General features: G+C 40.5%; 1 protein-coding gene across 2 annotated transcripts in view; it reads right to left on the bottom strand.

Annotated features, from left to right (window-relative positions):
* The window catches only part of SLC16A14 (solute carrier family 16 member 14), a 78,231-nt gene that overhangs the window by 11,938 nt on the left and 49,578 nt on the right, over positions 1-16,715 (bottom strand). For both annotated transcript variants that reach the window (XR_003943623.1, XM_030216980.1), the window contains exons 3-4: positions 8,543-8,686; positions 4,909-5,907 (exon numbers count right to left, since the gene is read on the bottom strand). Coding sequence is in view for 1 of the 2 variants with exons in the window: in XM_030216980.1 (XP_030072840.1) it covers positions 4,909-5,907; positions 8,543-8,686 (1,143 nt within the window). In the remaining variant the exon portion in view is untranslated. The remainder of the gene's footprint in view (positions 1-4,908; positions 5,908-8,542; positions 8,687-16,715) is intronic.

Consider the following 16,715-nt stretch of genomic DNA (forward strand, 5'->3'; position numbering starts at 1 on the left):
TTCTATACATGTTATTCCGGGAATTGTGGATTTTTCCCAAGTCCATTTAGTAGTGGTTTATGGACTTGTCCTTTAGGAAACTGTCTAATCCCTTTTTAAACTCTGCCAAGCTAACTGCCTTCACCACGTTCTCCGGCAACGAATTCTAGAGTTTAATTATGCGTTGGGTGAAGAAAACTTTTCTCCGATTTGTTTTAAATTTACTACTAGTTTCATTGCATGCCCTCTAGTCCTAGTATATTTGGAAAGCGTGAACAGACGCTTCACATCCACCAGTTCCACTCCACTCATTATTTTATATACCTCTATCATGTCTCCCCTCAGCCGTCTCTTCTCTACTAGCTGACATTACTTGCAGGTTTATATATTAAATCAAAGTACTCGCCAAATGTTCGGCTCAAAACCATAAATACTTATAACATATTATACTATCACGTGTGTTATTCTGGCTCTGTTAACATTCATTTTAAAAAAGCTGCCAAAATCTCATATTTCCTGACACTGCTAACAAACTCACATATGATAACACTATACACATTTACTAAAAAAGAACCGTAAGTAAAATTAAATAAAAGCCTCTATAATTCTCAATTTGGATGTGATGAAAGGAGAACCCCCCAGGCTACATCTTGCTGGAAAAAATTGTCTCATCTTATCAATGAGACACACTGTGTATCATGCAGTAGGCTAGACCTACTTAAGTACATAAGTATTGCCATACTGGAATAGACCAAAGGTCCATCAAGCCCAGCATCTTGTTTCCAACAGTGGCCAATCCAGGTCACAAATACCTGGCAAGATCCCAAAAATGTACAAAACATTTTATGCTGCTTATCCCAGAAATATTTTCCCCAAGTCCAATTTAATAATGGTCTATGGACTTTTCCTTTAGGAAGCCGTCCAAAACTTTTAAAAACTCTGCTAAGCTAACCGCCTTTACCACATTTTCTGGCAACAAATTCCAGAGTTGAATTACACGTTAAGTGAAGAAACATTTTCTCTGATTCGTTTTAAATTTACTACTTTGTAGCTTCATCACATGCCCCCTAATCCTAGTATTTTTGGAAAGCATAAACAGACACTTCACATCCACCCATTCCACGCCACTCATTTTTTTATAGACTTCTATCATATCTCCCCTCAGCTGTCTTTTCTCCAAGCTGAAGAGCCCCAGCCGCTTTAGCCTTTCCTCATAGGGAAGTCATCCCATCCCCTTTATCATTTGCGTCGCCCTTCTCTGCACCTTTTCTAATTCCACAAATTAAGAAGTTTGTGATCCACTTATCAAATCAAAGTCTGGGAAAGAGGCTTACCCACACAAAACAAACTAAACATAGTTTCTTATTCCTCACAGTCAGAAGTGAAACAGTCCTTCATAATCTAGGAATGAAGCAAACTGATGATGATTTCCTACTCAATTTAAATAATGAAGGACCTGATGACGTAATGATGACATCTTCTTTGAGGTGTCGGGTGAGCTCAAGAGAAATATAAATATATATATATATATATATATATATATATGAAAATTGGGGGTTTCTTATATGTGTCACAACACTAAGGATTTATTGTGAGCGTCACATCTTAAGATAATTTGAAGTGATGAATATATATTACAGTTAAGTGTGACATGCATTATTATGTGTACATCTGTAGTGCCGTCTAAAAAATAATCAACATTCTTCAAGAAAACTGAATGTATAATTACTACTCTCTTTTGGGTGAATTATAACATATACTTACAGACATATGCTAAATATGAAATCATATGCATTTGGCTATAACATGTTGGAAAATACAAAATAACAAAATATTAATATAAGAAACAGTATCTTTATATTATGATGCTAGCAGATGGGTATTTAATTCAGTAATTAGTTTAACAGTTGGTAAAAACAAAGTAAAACATAAATGAAATATGTGTATTAAGATAATAATCATAATCACAACAAACATGCATGTACATATATCATTTAAAATCATAATACTTGCAATAGAAAAATCAATAAAAATGTTGGTAAGCTATTCCTTACCTCATAATCTACTTATAGATAATTGCAGTAAAAGAAGAAAATGTTAATATTAACATGAAATAATAAACACCAATGTAACATAACACAGTGTTTGAATAGTGAAAAAAACATCTAAAATGACTGTGTTTCTTATGAAGATGCAACGCAATTCTACTAATCTTTGATTGAACTAAAAGACAGATAAATCAATTTCATTATTTAAACCTGCTGGAGAAACAGTATCCATCTCAAAAATACAACGTTGTTCTTTCTGTAACAAAAATTAGTCTAAATCACCTCCACATTATAGTGTTGTGACTACTCGGTAAACAAATAATCTTAGGTCATTAAAGGAGTGTGAGAAGTACATGCAGTGTTGCACAAGTGGAGCAGCTTAAATTACTTCTTCGTATGTTGCTCCTATGTTCTATCATGCATATTCTGAGTTTCCTTTTTGTTTTACCCACATAAAGTAACGATCATGGGCAAATCGTAAAGTAAAGAACTTGTTCTGTATTGCAATCCGATTGATGTTTTAACAAAAATGTCTTGCCAGTATGTGGATCTTTAAATTCTGTAATACTGAATGATGAAGAGCAAACAGAACAAGCACCACATGGTCGATGGCCAACATCCAAGTCCGTTTGTGTAACAGGGTTTGGTATTGCTGATGGAGTGACAATTTCCTTAATGTTTTTTCCCTGAGTGTATGCAACTGTCACTTTCTTATTCTGGAAGCAGCGATGGCATTCAAGGATATGCCAATTGTGGTTCAGTATCTTCTTGATATCACTGGATTGGAAAATCTTAGTTAGAGTAACATTTCTCTGTCTGCTGCTCTCGCAATGTGGTGAGTACCCTCTATACTTAAAGCATTCCATCATTGGCTTAGATTGTGACTCAAACTCCTCAAAGTAGCTACAAAGTCTCCTCAGGCACAGGAATTGGGAATAAGGAAGATTTTCCTTGAGACATCTATTGTGGAAACTATTGAAATGCAGAAAATGGTTCTTATCTGTTTTTTTTTATCAACTGAAGTGTAAAAACCATTATCACCTTACATCCAAAAATGGGATAGATTCATGATAGTGAATGGTGAATTTTAGATTGGAATCAAATGTACTGAGCCATGCATGGAAAGTATGCAGTTTCTCCATACTTCCTCTCCAAAACATAGAGATGTCGTCAATACAACATTTCTTAACCTCACTTCTTCTTCAAAGGGATATGACTCCCTTTTCAAAGTTTGCAACATGCAGGATTGCAATATGAGGGAGCCATGGTTGCTCCCATTGCAGTACCTTTATTTGTAATATTTTCCTTTGAAGCAGAAAAAAAGTTTTCTTCAATGCCAGTGCCACCAATTGAATAATGAAAAGGTAGGAACTCTTACATATTCAGTTTGGTCATTCAGAATTTGGGTTAAAATATTCAATGCTGCATCCTCAATATCAAATGTTACCAAGATGATGTTGCTGATATCTCCATCAAATTCATGTAATAATGTAATTACATGGGAGGCGTCTCGTACATATGATTTAACTCTTAGAATGGAAGCTTCTAGAAAAACATCTACAAATTTAGATAGTGGTTCTAAGAGAGATCTGATAGCCACAACAATTGGTCTTCCTGGCATTTTTTAAAATGATTTGTGTACTTTAAGTAGCATGTAGATAGTAGGCATTATCGAGTAATCAACCATAGGAAACTTGATGTTAATCCAAAAATCAACCTCAATCTTTTAACCAGTAGTGCTTAAGAATAACCTATTGGTGAGTTTAGTACAATCATATTAGTGATTTCTTTAGACCCCCTATTTTTTCAAGATCATTCTATAATTACCATGACAGTTTTCTGTTTACACAATCACTTTCGATATGCACCATGACACTTTTTTTGCTTAAACAACCGCTTCTGATGGACATTTTTCTCAACAATACTAGAAGTAATATGTATCTTCTCTCAGTTTATAACTACTACTTGTTCTTCGTATTATTACATCACATACCGCTTTTAAATATGTACACAGAATTATTAAGAAGCACATTCACATTTTCAGTGCAATTTATATAAACTATTAATATGCATGTTGACTTCAAATACACAATTAATATGCATGTTCACATTATTAATGTGTACTTTTCAAGGATTCCATTTATTTCTTCTTTTTTATTGCTGATATGTCTGATTTGTATTATTGTCTATGTTCGTTATACAGTCGGGTCCTTAGTACAAGATTGATGCTCAAGCTACATGATTAAAAGGAACTGTGTCTCTATTTTGAAGGCTCTTAGTGCTTTTTTTTTCTGCTATTTTGGACTTTGTCTTGTACTTTGTACCCTCTCTGTGTTGGTTCATGTATTTTCCATCACATAGTCCATATTCAAATACAGCAGAAACAAGACATGCAAGTATAAACTTTTAGCAGATTCCCAAAGAAAACTGCTGAGTGGCTTAATAAAAGCTGCACCAATGACTGTTCTAATGGCTATTGATACGATGAAAGATTTTTCTGTCTTAATTTTTTAGCTAGAGTTAAAGTTACCACTTTTCATTAATGATACAAAAAAACCCACTGCAAATTCATAGTTATAAGAAATTGAAAAAAAAATTACTGGTTAAAAAAAAAGCGTTCTTGTTTTATCATGGAAAAATAAATTACAAGTTACAGCATAAAATGTACGGGGAAGAATGTAAGGCATGTTAAGCAGTTAATGATTTACAAAGACAGATGGTGACAGTAAAGTTTACTGCCTAGTTATTCATGGTATTAGAGTGGATCAGCATAGTTTTGTCTCATTTAAAGCAGCCATAATCTGTATTAACCCAATAAACCCAAAAAGTGCAGTTTCAAATAGACAGAAGACTGTACTGAATCAGACACTAATCTTGTTACCTGCAAAGGGTGGTCCCAGTAATGCAGATATCCCATTTGCACAAATGATGATGCCATATGCATTCGCAAGATGTGATATCCCCACCAAATCTTCAGTCACAACGGGCATCAAAGAAAAATAGCCACTGGAAAATCCTACAAGGGCGCAGACAATAGCCAAGGAAGCATATATATGCATTAATGGCAAAATCAGGATCGAGACCCCCAAGGTGATGTTAGCCATCAAAAAGACATTCCAAGCTGTGACGCAGGGTAAGTCTCCAATGACGCCAAGAATCACTTTCCCAAAAATATGGACTATTGCTATTATGGAAGTCAAAGGGAAAATGTCATTTTGTTCTGTTAAGTTATACATCTTGACAATCTCGGGGAGGTGAATAAAAGGAATAACAAAACTACAATATGCAAACAGAGCCCAAACAACAAAGGCCACAAATACTTTATTGGTGAAGAGTGATGCTGTTCCAAAGTAACTGGAGTACCAGGACCAAAATCCTTTCCTGATTGTCACAGTTATGTGGCTGACTGTTTTCAGGATGCTAAGTGCGTACACGTCCTTGAAAACAACTCCATTTCTTCTCTTACCCTTCCCCTTTATAGGGGGAAGAGAGTTAGTGACATCAACAGCTGCTGGCCCTCCTTTTTCTTCCACTTCAGTTAACAGACCATTAGGTGTAAGAGGTTCCGCTGGCGGTGGCAATGTTTTCTCGAGGTCATTCGCCACCATCCTGCTCTCTACTCTGTTTTCACTCTGTTCACTGGAGGGAAGAGGCCTCATTAGTGCACCGCAGACACACAAGTTTAGTGACACTGCACCCTGTATAAACATGGCATTCCGCCAGCCAAACTCCTTGCAGAGGTACTTCAGTAACATGGTCATCAGGAAGGTTCCAAACCCCGTTCCAGTGGTACTAAGTCCCTGCGCCAGGGCTCTCCGCTTCTGGAAATACTGCCCAACCATGACGACAGCAGGCAAATATACCATTCCGCTCCCAATACCTGCAGGTGAATATCAGAAGTGACTGTACTGAAATCATCAATATCATTCTAGAGGGCAATTTTCAAATTGCCCACATGGCTACAAAGTCCACAGGTCTTTTTCCCCGTGGCCTTTGCACCTGGTTTTCAAAGTGAAAATTCACACACATGCGTTCACTTTGAAAACTACTTATGGATAAAGTTGGCCCAGAGACTTACACAGCTGCTTCATTCCAACTAAGACCCCCCTGATAATTTTGAAAATATCCTCCCCTGGGAACACTTCAACTGAAAGCAGGTAGAAGTATACATTTTTTGTTACATTTGTACCCCGTGCTTTCCCACTCATGGCAGGCTCAATGCATCTTACATATTGTATACAGGTACTTATTTGTACCTGGGGCAATGGACGGTTAAGTGACTTGCCCAGAGTCACAAGGAGCTGCCTTTGCCTGAAGTGGGAATCAAACTCGGCACTTCTATGACTTTATACAGTAGGCACCCAGAACCAGCCCCAGTAACATACAAATTTACACCTGCACCAAAGAAGCATTCTATGTGTGTTCTTACATATTTTATAAAATATGCATGCACATTTCAACTCCACCCCTGCTCTGCCCAAATTACATCTCCAAAAATGGTACAAAAATATCTTCATTCAAGATCTTTGGTTGACTTGACACGGCTGTTTTGGCTATAAGGCATTCATCAGGAGTCTGAACATATATTCTAAAATATATACATAAATACAAAAATAAAAACATGTATTTATGTATATGTATTTTTGTATTTATATATATGTTTTAGAATACATGTTCAGACTCCTGCTAAATGCCTTATAGCCGAAATATGGTCATGTCATGTCAACTGAAGATTTTGAATAAAGACATCTTTGTTCTTTTTTTTTGTCGTCCACTGTGGCGTTTCTTTGCTGGTTGATTGTGGAGTGTGGTTCTTCTATGTTTTCTTCAGAATAACAAAAACATGCAAATTAATCCTTTTCACATATAGAATATATATTAGACTAGATCTCATAAATATTCATTGGAGATACTTAGAAAAACAGGTCTTTCTAGAAGTTATTGCTTTAGAAGGAGTATTTTTCCTGCATTATCCTGCTAAGGAGGTCTTTTACTAAGCCGCAGTAATGTTTTTAGCTTGTAGTAGAAATCAGCTGGCGGTAAACACCGAGACACCCTTTATATTCCTATGGGCATCATGGCATTTACCACCAGATGATTTCTACAACAAGCTAAAAACGCTACCATGGCTTACAAAAAGAATCCCTAAATGTTTGGTTAAACTTGATAATGCTAGATATATAGTTTGTTTGTTTGTTTGTTTGTTTTAAATTTGAAACAGCTTCAGCAATTTGTTTAAGCTCTAACTTAATCTGTTTTCCTTTTTTGATTCATGTTGCTTCCCTGTAGTATCTTGACATGAGCATTGTTGACTCCATGCTGGTTAGAATTACAATTTTTATTATTTACTTGATGTTTTTCTTTTTTAAATACTCTCTGTAAAATGTGCTCCTCTCTTTTAGATTGTGGACTTGATAGAGGATTTTCATTTGTTTGTAGTTTTCCTTGTTTTTTTTAATTTAGATTTATTATTATTATTTGTTACATTTGTATCCCACATTTTCCCACATATTTGCAGGCTCAATGTGGCTTACATAATACCGTGAAGGCATTCGCCAAATCCGGTACAGGATAGTTACAAAATGTTGTATTGGGATAGGGAAGATATGTTGTATTGTAAATCTTACTGTATGTGAATTCCATTCTTCCTGCAAGCGTTTTTAACATGTGTTAATTTTAAATATCTATTAATAAAAGAAAAAGAAAAACAGGTCTTTTGTGACTCTTAGGGCCCATAACTGGTTGTTTCTTTCCTACTCAAAACAACTAAAATGTGTGTTTATTCATGTAATAGTTGCTGATAAGTAATAACTTGGTGGCAGTAACAGTAAACCGAATAAAAAGTTGACAGCCTGTTTGCACAGCAGGAGATTAACAGAAAATTCCTAGCTCTGGAGGTTAATATTAAATTCCAAATACAAATTTTGTATTAATATAAAAGATGAAAAATATTACTTTAAGTAAAGAAACCGATTCAAGTGTGTATTTTTATTTTAACAGTCCACTAGCTCCTTGGTAAAGCCTTCTGAAGTTAAACAGTAGAGTCTTAAAACTGGGGGATTCTTTGCTAAGCATTTCAGGCCTCGACCACAATGGTCTACATTACAACATGAATACACTCCTTGGTAGTACTAGCATTATTTTCTCATCTTTACATATTTTAAAGTAGAATTTGCAATTTAAACAAAAACAAATCCATGAAAAACAGTAGAAAATATTAGGGCCCTGTTTACTAAGCAGCACTAAGTGTGCGTTACTATTTTTAGTGCACGCTGATTAGCACATGCTAAATGCTAAGTTGACCATAGGTGACTAGTAATTAGCACGCGCTAATTTTAACGCATGTTTAAAATGCTAGCGCGGTTTAGTAAACAGGGTCCTTAATATTTTCAGTTATCAAGGAAGAAAAAATGTTCCAAAAGGATTCAAGTTTGACTTTATTTCTTCAATATTAAACTACTGAAACAAAGACATAGAAGGAGCTACTACCTGTTCAACAAATATACCTTGCTTACCAGCTATCACTCCAAATGTAATAAAGAGGTATTGCACATTCGTAGAATAGGCGCTCAATATCCAACCAAGACCATTCAATGTTCCTCCAATTATTGCCGTTTTGCGACATCCGCAAATGTTAATGAACAACCCAATAAAAGGCCCTACAATATAAAAATAATAATTGACAAATGATGAAAATCCATAGCCACTTAAATATACAGAAATCATCACAACGTGCAAGCATATCTTGGAGGGGAATTTTGAAAAGCTATTTATGAGGGTAAATGGCTACTTGCACAGGTTATTCAGGCCTCTACAAGGTCTTCTTTCCAAGTATAGCCTGATGGGTAAACCTGTGACTGTACTGAAACTGTTTTCTACCAAATAAGGGAGACTCCAAACCGTTCATCCAAATTCACATTTAATAGAATTGATGACAAATTAACAAACAAATGGAGCACTTGTAAACAGAATTAATCTGGATTGAGACTCTGCCTATACAGAATGAGTCTGTGCCTGTAACTTAATCCTCTCCCATAGAGGAGAATTGTCAATGACTGTTAATGAGATTCCAGGGGCGCAGCCACATGACATTTTGGGGGAGCCCAGAGTTGACATGGAGGGGCACTAGGCATATAGGTGTGACTAGTGTTTAGGAGTATACCAAATAATGCCTTAGAGTGAACTTTATGATGGATTTCTAACTAGACAGGCTGTTCTGTCTCAACATAAACCACATTCACACTTTCAGAAACTTTGGAAACACTGACATTTTTAATTCTCTTACTTCGGTCTCTCACAGAACACGGACCAATCTTCACTAATTACAGAATAAAGGACCAAAAATCAGAAAAGGAAACACTAAGAGATTACATTCTCTATAAGTAGTACAGAACAGGAGAATTAAAATAAATGCATTATCTACTATAGGAAGCAAAATGCAAGATCACTTTCTACCCCCAAATAAAACCTACAAATAAATTATCTGGATGCCCATGAAATGCTTAAACTTGTGGGAAACAGTGGGCCCGATATTCAGATCACAGGAGGCAGCCTGCATATGTGCCAGTGATTGTCACTGACAGTAGATATTCAATGCCAGGCTGTTTCCAGTGACTGGCATTGAACATCCAGTAGGACCCAAAGCTGTGCAAAACAGGTAAAGTCATACACAACACAGTTTATGCCAAACTGTTTAACCACCCTTAGGTTTTGCCTTTGGATTTAACAAGCAATACCATCTACATGTACGGTCTAGATAAACAAATTTAAACAATCTATGTTGAAAAGGCATATGCCCTAAATATGTAATACTTGGCAGCAATAATGAAACAGTGATGGAATATTCACATAGCAGGCAGCCAACAGATTTAATTTCCACTGAAAATAATTAACTTTCTATGAACATAAATGTCATTCAGCTCCAACTGTTCTACTGCTGATTTCCCTTAGCCAATATTATTCCAGGGACTTATCTATATACAAACACAAAGCTGGGAGAAAAGATCCCCCCCCCCAAAAAAAAAAAAAAAAAACATGCCTTCTACAATCAAACAGACTCGAAGAAGAAATCAATATATACCACAGAACTGGAAAATGTTGGCACATTTAGACTGACTCTGGACTTCTGCATGAATGTAGCTCTGCCATCATTCAATATCTCTCTTATAAATAGTAGTACTAAACAATATTAAGTGCATTTTTATAATATACCACTGCATTTCACAAACACCCCCCCCCCCCCCCCCACACACACACACACAAAAAGAGAAAGTTCCCACACACCATATTTCTCTTTTGATCTAGGCACAGGGAAGAGCACAGGTGCAAATCAAAGTAGGGTATACACAAAAAGTAGCACACATGAGTTGTCTTGTTGGGCAGACTGGATGGACCGTGCAGGTCTTTTTTCTGCCGTCATCTACTATGTTACTATGTTACTATTTTAAATGCTCCCAGGTTTCAACCTAATTCATGTGTAATGTGGGATATAAATGGTATAAATAAGTAAATAGATACAAACTCTGGATGTTAAGCACCTGAATCTCATAACATGATGTCTGTTTTAGTGGCCCTTTACAGGAGTGCACAAATACAACGCGTGGTAGGGTACCAGTATCTCTATAACTAGCCCCTCCAAATGACACACTGATTACAATTTATAGCAAATTACTACTCTACCTATAAATGTTATTAGATTATTATACTTCCTCTGTGGACATTCGTATGCTGCACAAGCCAGCATGTTTGAAAATATAAGTGAGATTAAATAAAAACGCTACCAACAACTCATAGGGGAGCGGAAAAGAGAGATTAATCTCTATGGCTTCAGCTTTTTTATATTATGCTCCTGTTCTCAATCTAACCTCCTTAGGGTAGCCAGTGAGCCGTGCAGCCAGCGCTGAAGACAGCTGCTTCCAGCTTCCCCAGTCCATCTGCTTTGTCCACTCACAGGAAGTTGAAAAGGTGGGATGAAGCAGCAAACGGACTGGGAGAGCCAGAAGCAGTTGTCTTCAGCACTGCTCCGCGTCACGGCTCATTGCTGGAAACGAGATATCTAGCTGGTTGAACCCGAAGGAAGGGAGGGAGAGCTCAGCTGTCTGACCATGGGGACAGGGAGCAGGAGCCTGAAGTAAACAAATGCCTGGCTGGCCACTATTGTTGGGGGCCTGAGCCAGTGTGAGGGGCCTGGGCCCCCAAGGCCCCCTGCAGCTACGCCACTGATGCTCAAAGATCAGCCCAGCAGACAGCAGTTACAGAAGCAGGATCAGCAGCAGTCCACAGTAACAGTGGCAACAGCCATCAGGTGAAAAATCAGTATGGCTTTCTATTTATTTATTTTATTGCATTTGTATCCCACATTTTCCCACCTATTTGCGGGCTCAGTGTGGCTTACAATACATTGTAAATAATGGAAATGCAATTTGTTACAATCAGTTATGGATTACATTGTGAGAAGTTAAGCGAGACAAAGTCGAGGTGTCGTTAGGGAATAGGACAAGGAAAAGAACAATGAAACAATGGAAAGAGACAATGGGAAATTGGTAGGGTGATAGAACCTTAGTAAAAGAACATTCGGTATAACATTTTCTGTGAGTGAGGTTTAAGTGTGATGAGATTACGGGGGATGAGAGTTCAGAAAAGAATGTATTGGTGTATTTCTGGAATAGTGAGTGTGGACTTCATGTGTATTGCTCCTTACAGTAAATTTTATCGAAGAGATGAGTCTTCAGTAGTTTGCGGAAGTTGGTTAGTTCGTGGATTGTTTTCAAGTTGCGTGGTAGTATATTCCAGAATTGCATGCTTAAGTAAGAAAAGGTTGATGCGTGCAGCGCCTTGTATTTTATGCCTTTGCAATTAGGGAAGTGGAGGTTAAGAAAAGTTCGAGATGATCTTTTAGCGTTCCTGGGTGGTAGGTCTATTAAGTCGGACATGTAGGCTGGAGCTTCACCGTGGATAATTTTGTGGACTAATGTGCATATCTTAAAAGTAATGCGTTCCTTAAGTGGGAGCCAGTGCAGCTTCTCTCGTAAGGGTTTAGCACTTTCGTATTTTGGTTTTCTGAAGATGAGTCTGGCTGCAGTGTTCTGGGCTGTTTGAAGTCTCCTCAGTATTTGCTCTTTACAACCTGCGTATAGTGAATTGCAGTAATCCAGATGGCTGAGGACGAGGGATTGCACTAGGTTGTGGAAGACGGATCTTGGGAAGTATTGTCTTATTCTTTCAGTTTCCACATGCAATAGAACATCTTTTTGGTTGTGTTGTTTGCATGGGTTTCTAGTGTTAGTGTTACGTCTGTGGCCGTGACCACCCTCAGACTTACCCTATTTCTGGGAGTCAGTGGCTGTGCTGGCTTCTGCTTGTCTCTGTGTTAGTTTCTCTCTGGCTCTGTGTGCTGATTGCCCTACTGAACCTCACCTGTGTGGGCTATGCCTTTTCCAAGATGGCTGCCGCCGACTCCTCTATGCCAGTATCCAAGATGGCTCCCGCTGGGCTGACTTCTCTGTGTGTCAAGCCTCTGTTTGGATGCAAGGTGATTGCTGCAGCTGTGCCTCTGGTGTGGAAGGGCTTTATTAATCACTTAGAGGTAGATGCACTAAACGTTTTTCATCATTAAATGAGCCCTCAGGGAAGAATTTCCTATCCTTTCCATGCACTTAAGCCTATTTTCCGACGACAGTAGCAGCTAACGAAAACGGAATGGAGATGAGCAATTAGTGTGAAAACCCCATTGAAACGACATGCACTAACCTTTTCCGATTGCCTTTACGCAGGAAAAAGGCAGGAAAACTAACGAGAGGTCTGGACCTCTCGTTAGGACAGCTCCGTGGCAGGAAAAAGTGTTAAGTGAAAAAATAAACAAACTTTGAGCCAATCCCAGCGCATTAGCAGAGCTAAAAGCGCTGTGATTGGTCCAAAGGACCTCAGAAAACACATAAAAAAATAAAAATAAAAAAAGGGTCGGGAGGGGGCAAGGGCGCTCATCAGGAGCGTCCTGTATGGACGGCCTTGCCCCCCCCCCCCCGCTGCTCCCCACTTTCCGCCGCTCCCCCACCCCGAAAAAGCAAACTTCTAGAAGCCCCTGCCCCCCTCCCTTCCTCACTACTCTCTCACCTCAGCTCCGCCTCCCGACATCCTCCATCCGTGCCCCGCCCCCTTTTGGGGTCGTCGCCGCCATTCCCCTCCTCCATCGGGCCCCCCTTCCTCTTACCGGGCCCGTGCAGCGCCTCTCTCCTCTGTCCGAAGGCGCTGCACGGGCAAGAAGAAAGCTGAATCAGCTGATGCCTGCCTTCGCGATGGCGCGTCTTTCTTCTGCTGCGCCCGCCCCTGTCTGACGTCAGTAACCTACGTAGGTTACTGACGTCAGACAGGGGCGGGCCCAGGAAGAGAAAGACGCTCTATCGAAGCTAGGCGAAGGCAGGCATCAGCTGATTCAGCTTTCTTCTTGCCCGTGCAGCGCCTTCGGACAGAGGAGAGAGGCGCTGCACGGGCCCGGTAAGAGGAAGGGGGGGCCCGATGGAGGAGGGGAATGGCGGCGACGACCCCAAAAGGGGGCGGGGCACGGACGGAGGATGTCGGGAGGCGGAGCTGAGGTGAGAGAGTAGTGAGGAAGGGAGGGGGCAGGGGCTTCTAGAAGTTTGCTTTTTCGGGGTGGGGGGAGCGGCGGAAAGTGGGGAGGGGGCAGGGGCTGCTAGAATTTTGCTTTTTCGGGGTGGGGGGAGCGGCGGAAAGTGGGGAGCAGCGGGGGGGGGGCAAGGCCGTCTGTACAGGACGCTCCTGATGAGCGCCCTTGCCCCCTCCCGACCCTTTTTTTTTTATTTTTGTTTTATTTGGGAGCCATGTGCTTGCGATTTGACTGTGTTTTGACTGTTTGTGGCATGCGCAGAGCAGCTAACATAACGCTTGGCTGCTCTGCGCATGATTTGGGGGCCGATTAACGATGTGTATTGTGATTCTTTGATACATTGTACGTTTCACTACCGATCTCAGCATGTGTGACTTTTTTTTTTGGTGCATTTTTCGTTATTTTAAAATCGTTAGGGACTTTAACGATTTAGAGTTTTTTACGTTTGGTTGCTGCATCTGCCTCTTAGAGACTACAGCCCGGGCCTTTGCATTGTTCATCTAGGGCCCTGGTGTATAGAGGGCTCTGTACACTGTGTGAGTTTCTATGTTTGACTAGATAGCTTAGGCACCGTGTGGCTTGTTAGCCTGTGTATAGCTTTGCTAGTGCTCTGTGTTTGTTTAGACTAGCCAGCTTAGGCACCGTGTGGCTTGTTAGCCTGTGTATAGCTTTGCTAGTGCTCTGTGTTTGTTTAGACTAGCCAGCTTAGGCACCGTGTGGCTTGTTAGCCTGTGTATAGCTTTGCTAGTGCTCTGTGTTTGTTTAGACTAGCCAGCTTAGGCACCGTGTGGCTTGTTAGCCTGTGTATAGCTTTGCTAGTGCTCTGTGTTTGTTTAGACTAGCCAGCTTAGGCACCGTGTGGCTTGTTAGCCTGTGTATAGCTTTGCTAGTGCTCTGTGTTTGTTTAGACTAGCCAGCTTAGGCACCATGTGGCTTGTTAGCCTGTGTATAGCTTTGCTAGTGCTCTGTGTTTGTTTCCAGTGCATGACTTGTTAGCTTGGGCACAGCTTTGCTGTTAGCTGGTGTATAGCTTTCAAGTCTCCTGAGTGTGCTCTGTGTATGTTTCTTGTGTATGACTGGTTTGCCTGGGTATAGCGTTTCTATTAGCCTAGGTACAGTTTACTAGTCATTGTGTTTAAACCTGCCGACTGCCAGAACCCGGACAGTCCCTGCCTGTCGGCCTTGCCTGCGCCTAGGTGCCAGGGGGCACTCCTGGATCTTCATTCCTGCTGTTCCTGCTTGCAAGTTCCAGTTCCGGGTTTTCCTGTAAGTCCTACCGGCTGCCAGAACCTGAGGGCTCAACCCTCGGGGAAAGGTTGTCAAGCGTAGGTGAAGCCTAGGTCCAGTGTGTTCCTGTCCAGCGGGTTTCACTCCTGTATGTTCCAGTCCTGTGGGGCCCTCCAGTGTGTTCCAGTCCAGCGGGCTCCACTCCAGTGCGCACCCGTCCGGTGCGTTTCCAGTTCCGTGTATTCCGGTGTAGAACTCCAGTCCGGGGTTCCGGTCCAGTTTTGTCTCATCTCTACCTTGGAGGTGATCTTGCCTGCCACTGCCGCTCCACGGTAGTGGCCCATGGGCTCACGAACCCAGTGCTCCCGGGGAAGAAGCCTGACAGCATGCCAAGGTCCTCGAGCACGCAACAGTTAGATGGCGGTCGATAGTGACTCCAAGGATTTTAAAGTTTCTGAGATTGGAACGTTTAGTTTTGGTGTGTTTAAGGTGTACATTCATTCGTGTTGTATTGGGAGGTGAGTATTAGGCATTGAGTTTTTTCCACGTTTAGTTTCAATCGAAATGCATCTGCCCAGGTGTTCATGATGTGTAAACTTGGTTGATTTCGTTGGATATTTCTTTGATATCTTGTTTGAACGGGATATATATTGTTACATCGTCGGCGTATATGTATGGGTTGAGGTTATGATTTGATAGGAGTTTTGCCAATGGGATCATCATTATGTTGAAGATGGTTGGTGAGAGGGGTGATCCTTGCGGTACTCCACATTCAGGTGTCCAAGAAGCGGACGTAGTTGAGTTTGATGTAACTTGATATGACCGCAGGGTTAGGAACCCCTTGAACCAGTTTAGGACATTTCCTCCGATGCCGAAGTATTCAAGTATGTGCAATAGAATTCCGTGGTCAACCATATCAAAGGCACTTGACATGTCGAATTGTAGGAGAAGTATATTGTTGCCGGTTTGCGATCATTTCTATTTTAGAAAGGGATACTAAGCAGCCGGGAGCTGCCTCAATGTGTAGTCTATATATCAGATTAATTCTTAAGGGATAGTTATAACAACCAGTTTGCCATGTTCTTCTACTTTTCTCTTCAGAGATCACTCAGAAGGAAGGGGGAAGGAAACCCTGCTCCTCCCAGCATGCCCAGGGGCATGTTTCCTAAACAAGCTGCCAGTATTGAAAGTAGCACAGGTGATTATAAGGCTAAACAATGAGAACCACAGAAATACAGAAACCTGGTCCATTTTACACAAATCAAATGTACAGACATGAAATCCATTACCATATATACACCAAAGGCTGTCCCATGCAATGGCATCAGCACACAGGTAAAATAACTTTTTGAAAACTGCCCACTCTGTAAGTATGTTGTTCAATCACTACTTCTACCTGCATTTCTGTGGAGGAATTTCTTTCGGCAAGGTTAAGGCCGACAGAGGCAACAACATGCATAGTTTGGATCTGCATTTTTACCCCTATAAAGTACCCACAGGAAAAGAAAATGCAAATCTCTTTAGTTTTCAAAAGAGAGCATATGCCTGCTTTTGAGATATCCGAGTGTACTGCTTTTGAGACAATCGGATATCCTTGAGATCAACCTTCAGTTCACTACCAAGCCATCTCTTCTTCACCCTGCAACCCTCTCCCTCACCCAACCAACCCAGGCCTCTTTCTCCTCCTTTCCTGTCATCACCGAGGAGGAAACCGCTCGCCTTCTTTCCTCATCGAAATCCACCACCTGCTCTTCTGATCCCATCCCCACCAACTTACTTAACATCATCTCTCATACTGTCACCCCCTCCATCTGTCATATCCTCAACCTCTCTCTCCA

Source organism: Microcaecilia unicolor, chromosome 10 (assembly GCF_901765095.1).
Source record: "Microcaecilia unicolor chromosome 10, aMicUni1.1, whole genome shotgun sequence".
Lineage (NCBI taxonomy): Eukaryota > Metazoa > Chordata > Amphibia > Gymnophiona > Siphonopidae > Microcaecilia > Microcaecilia unicolor.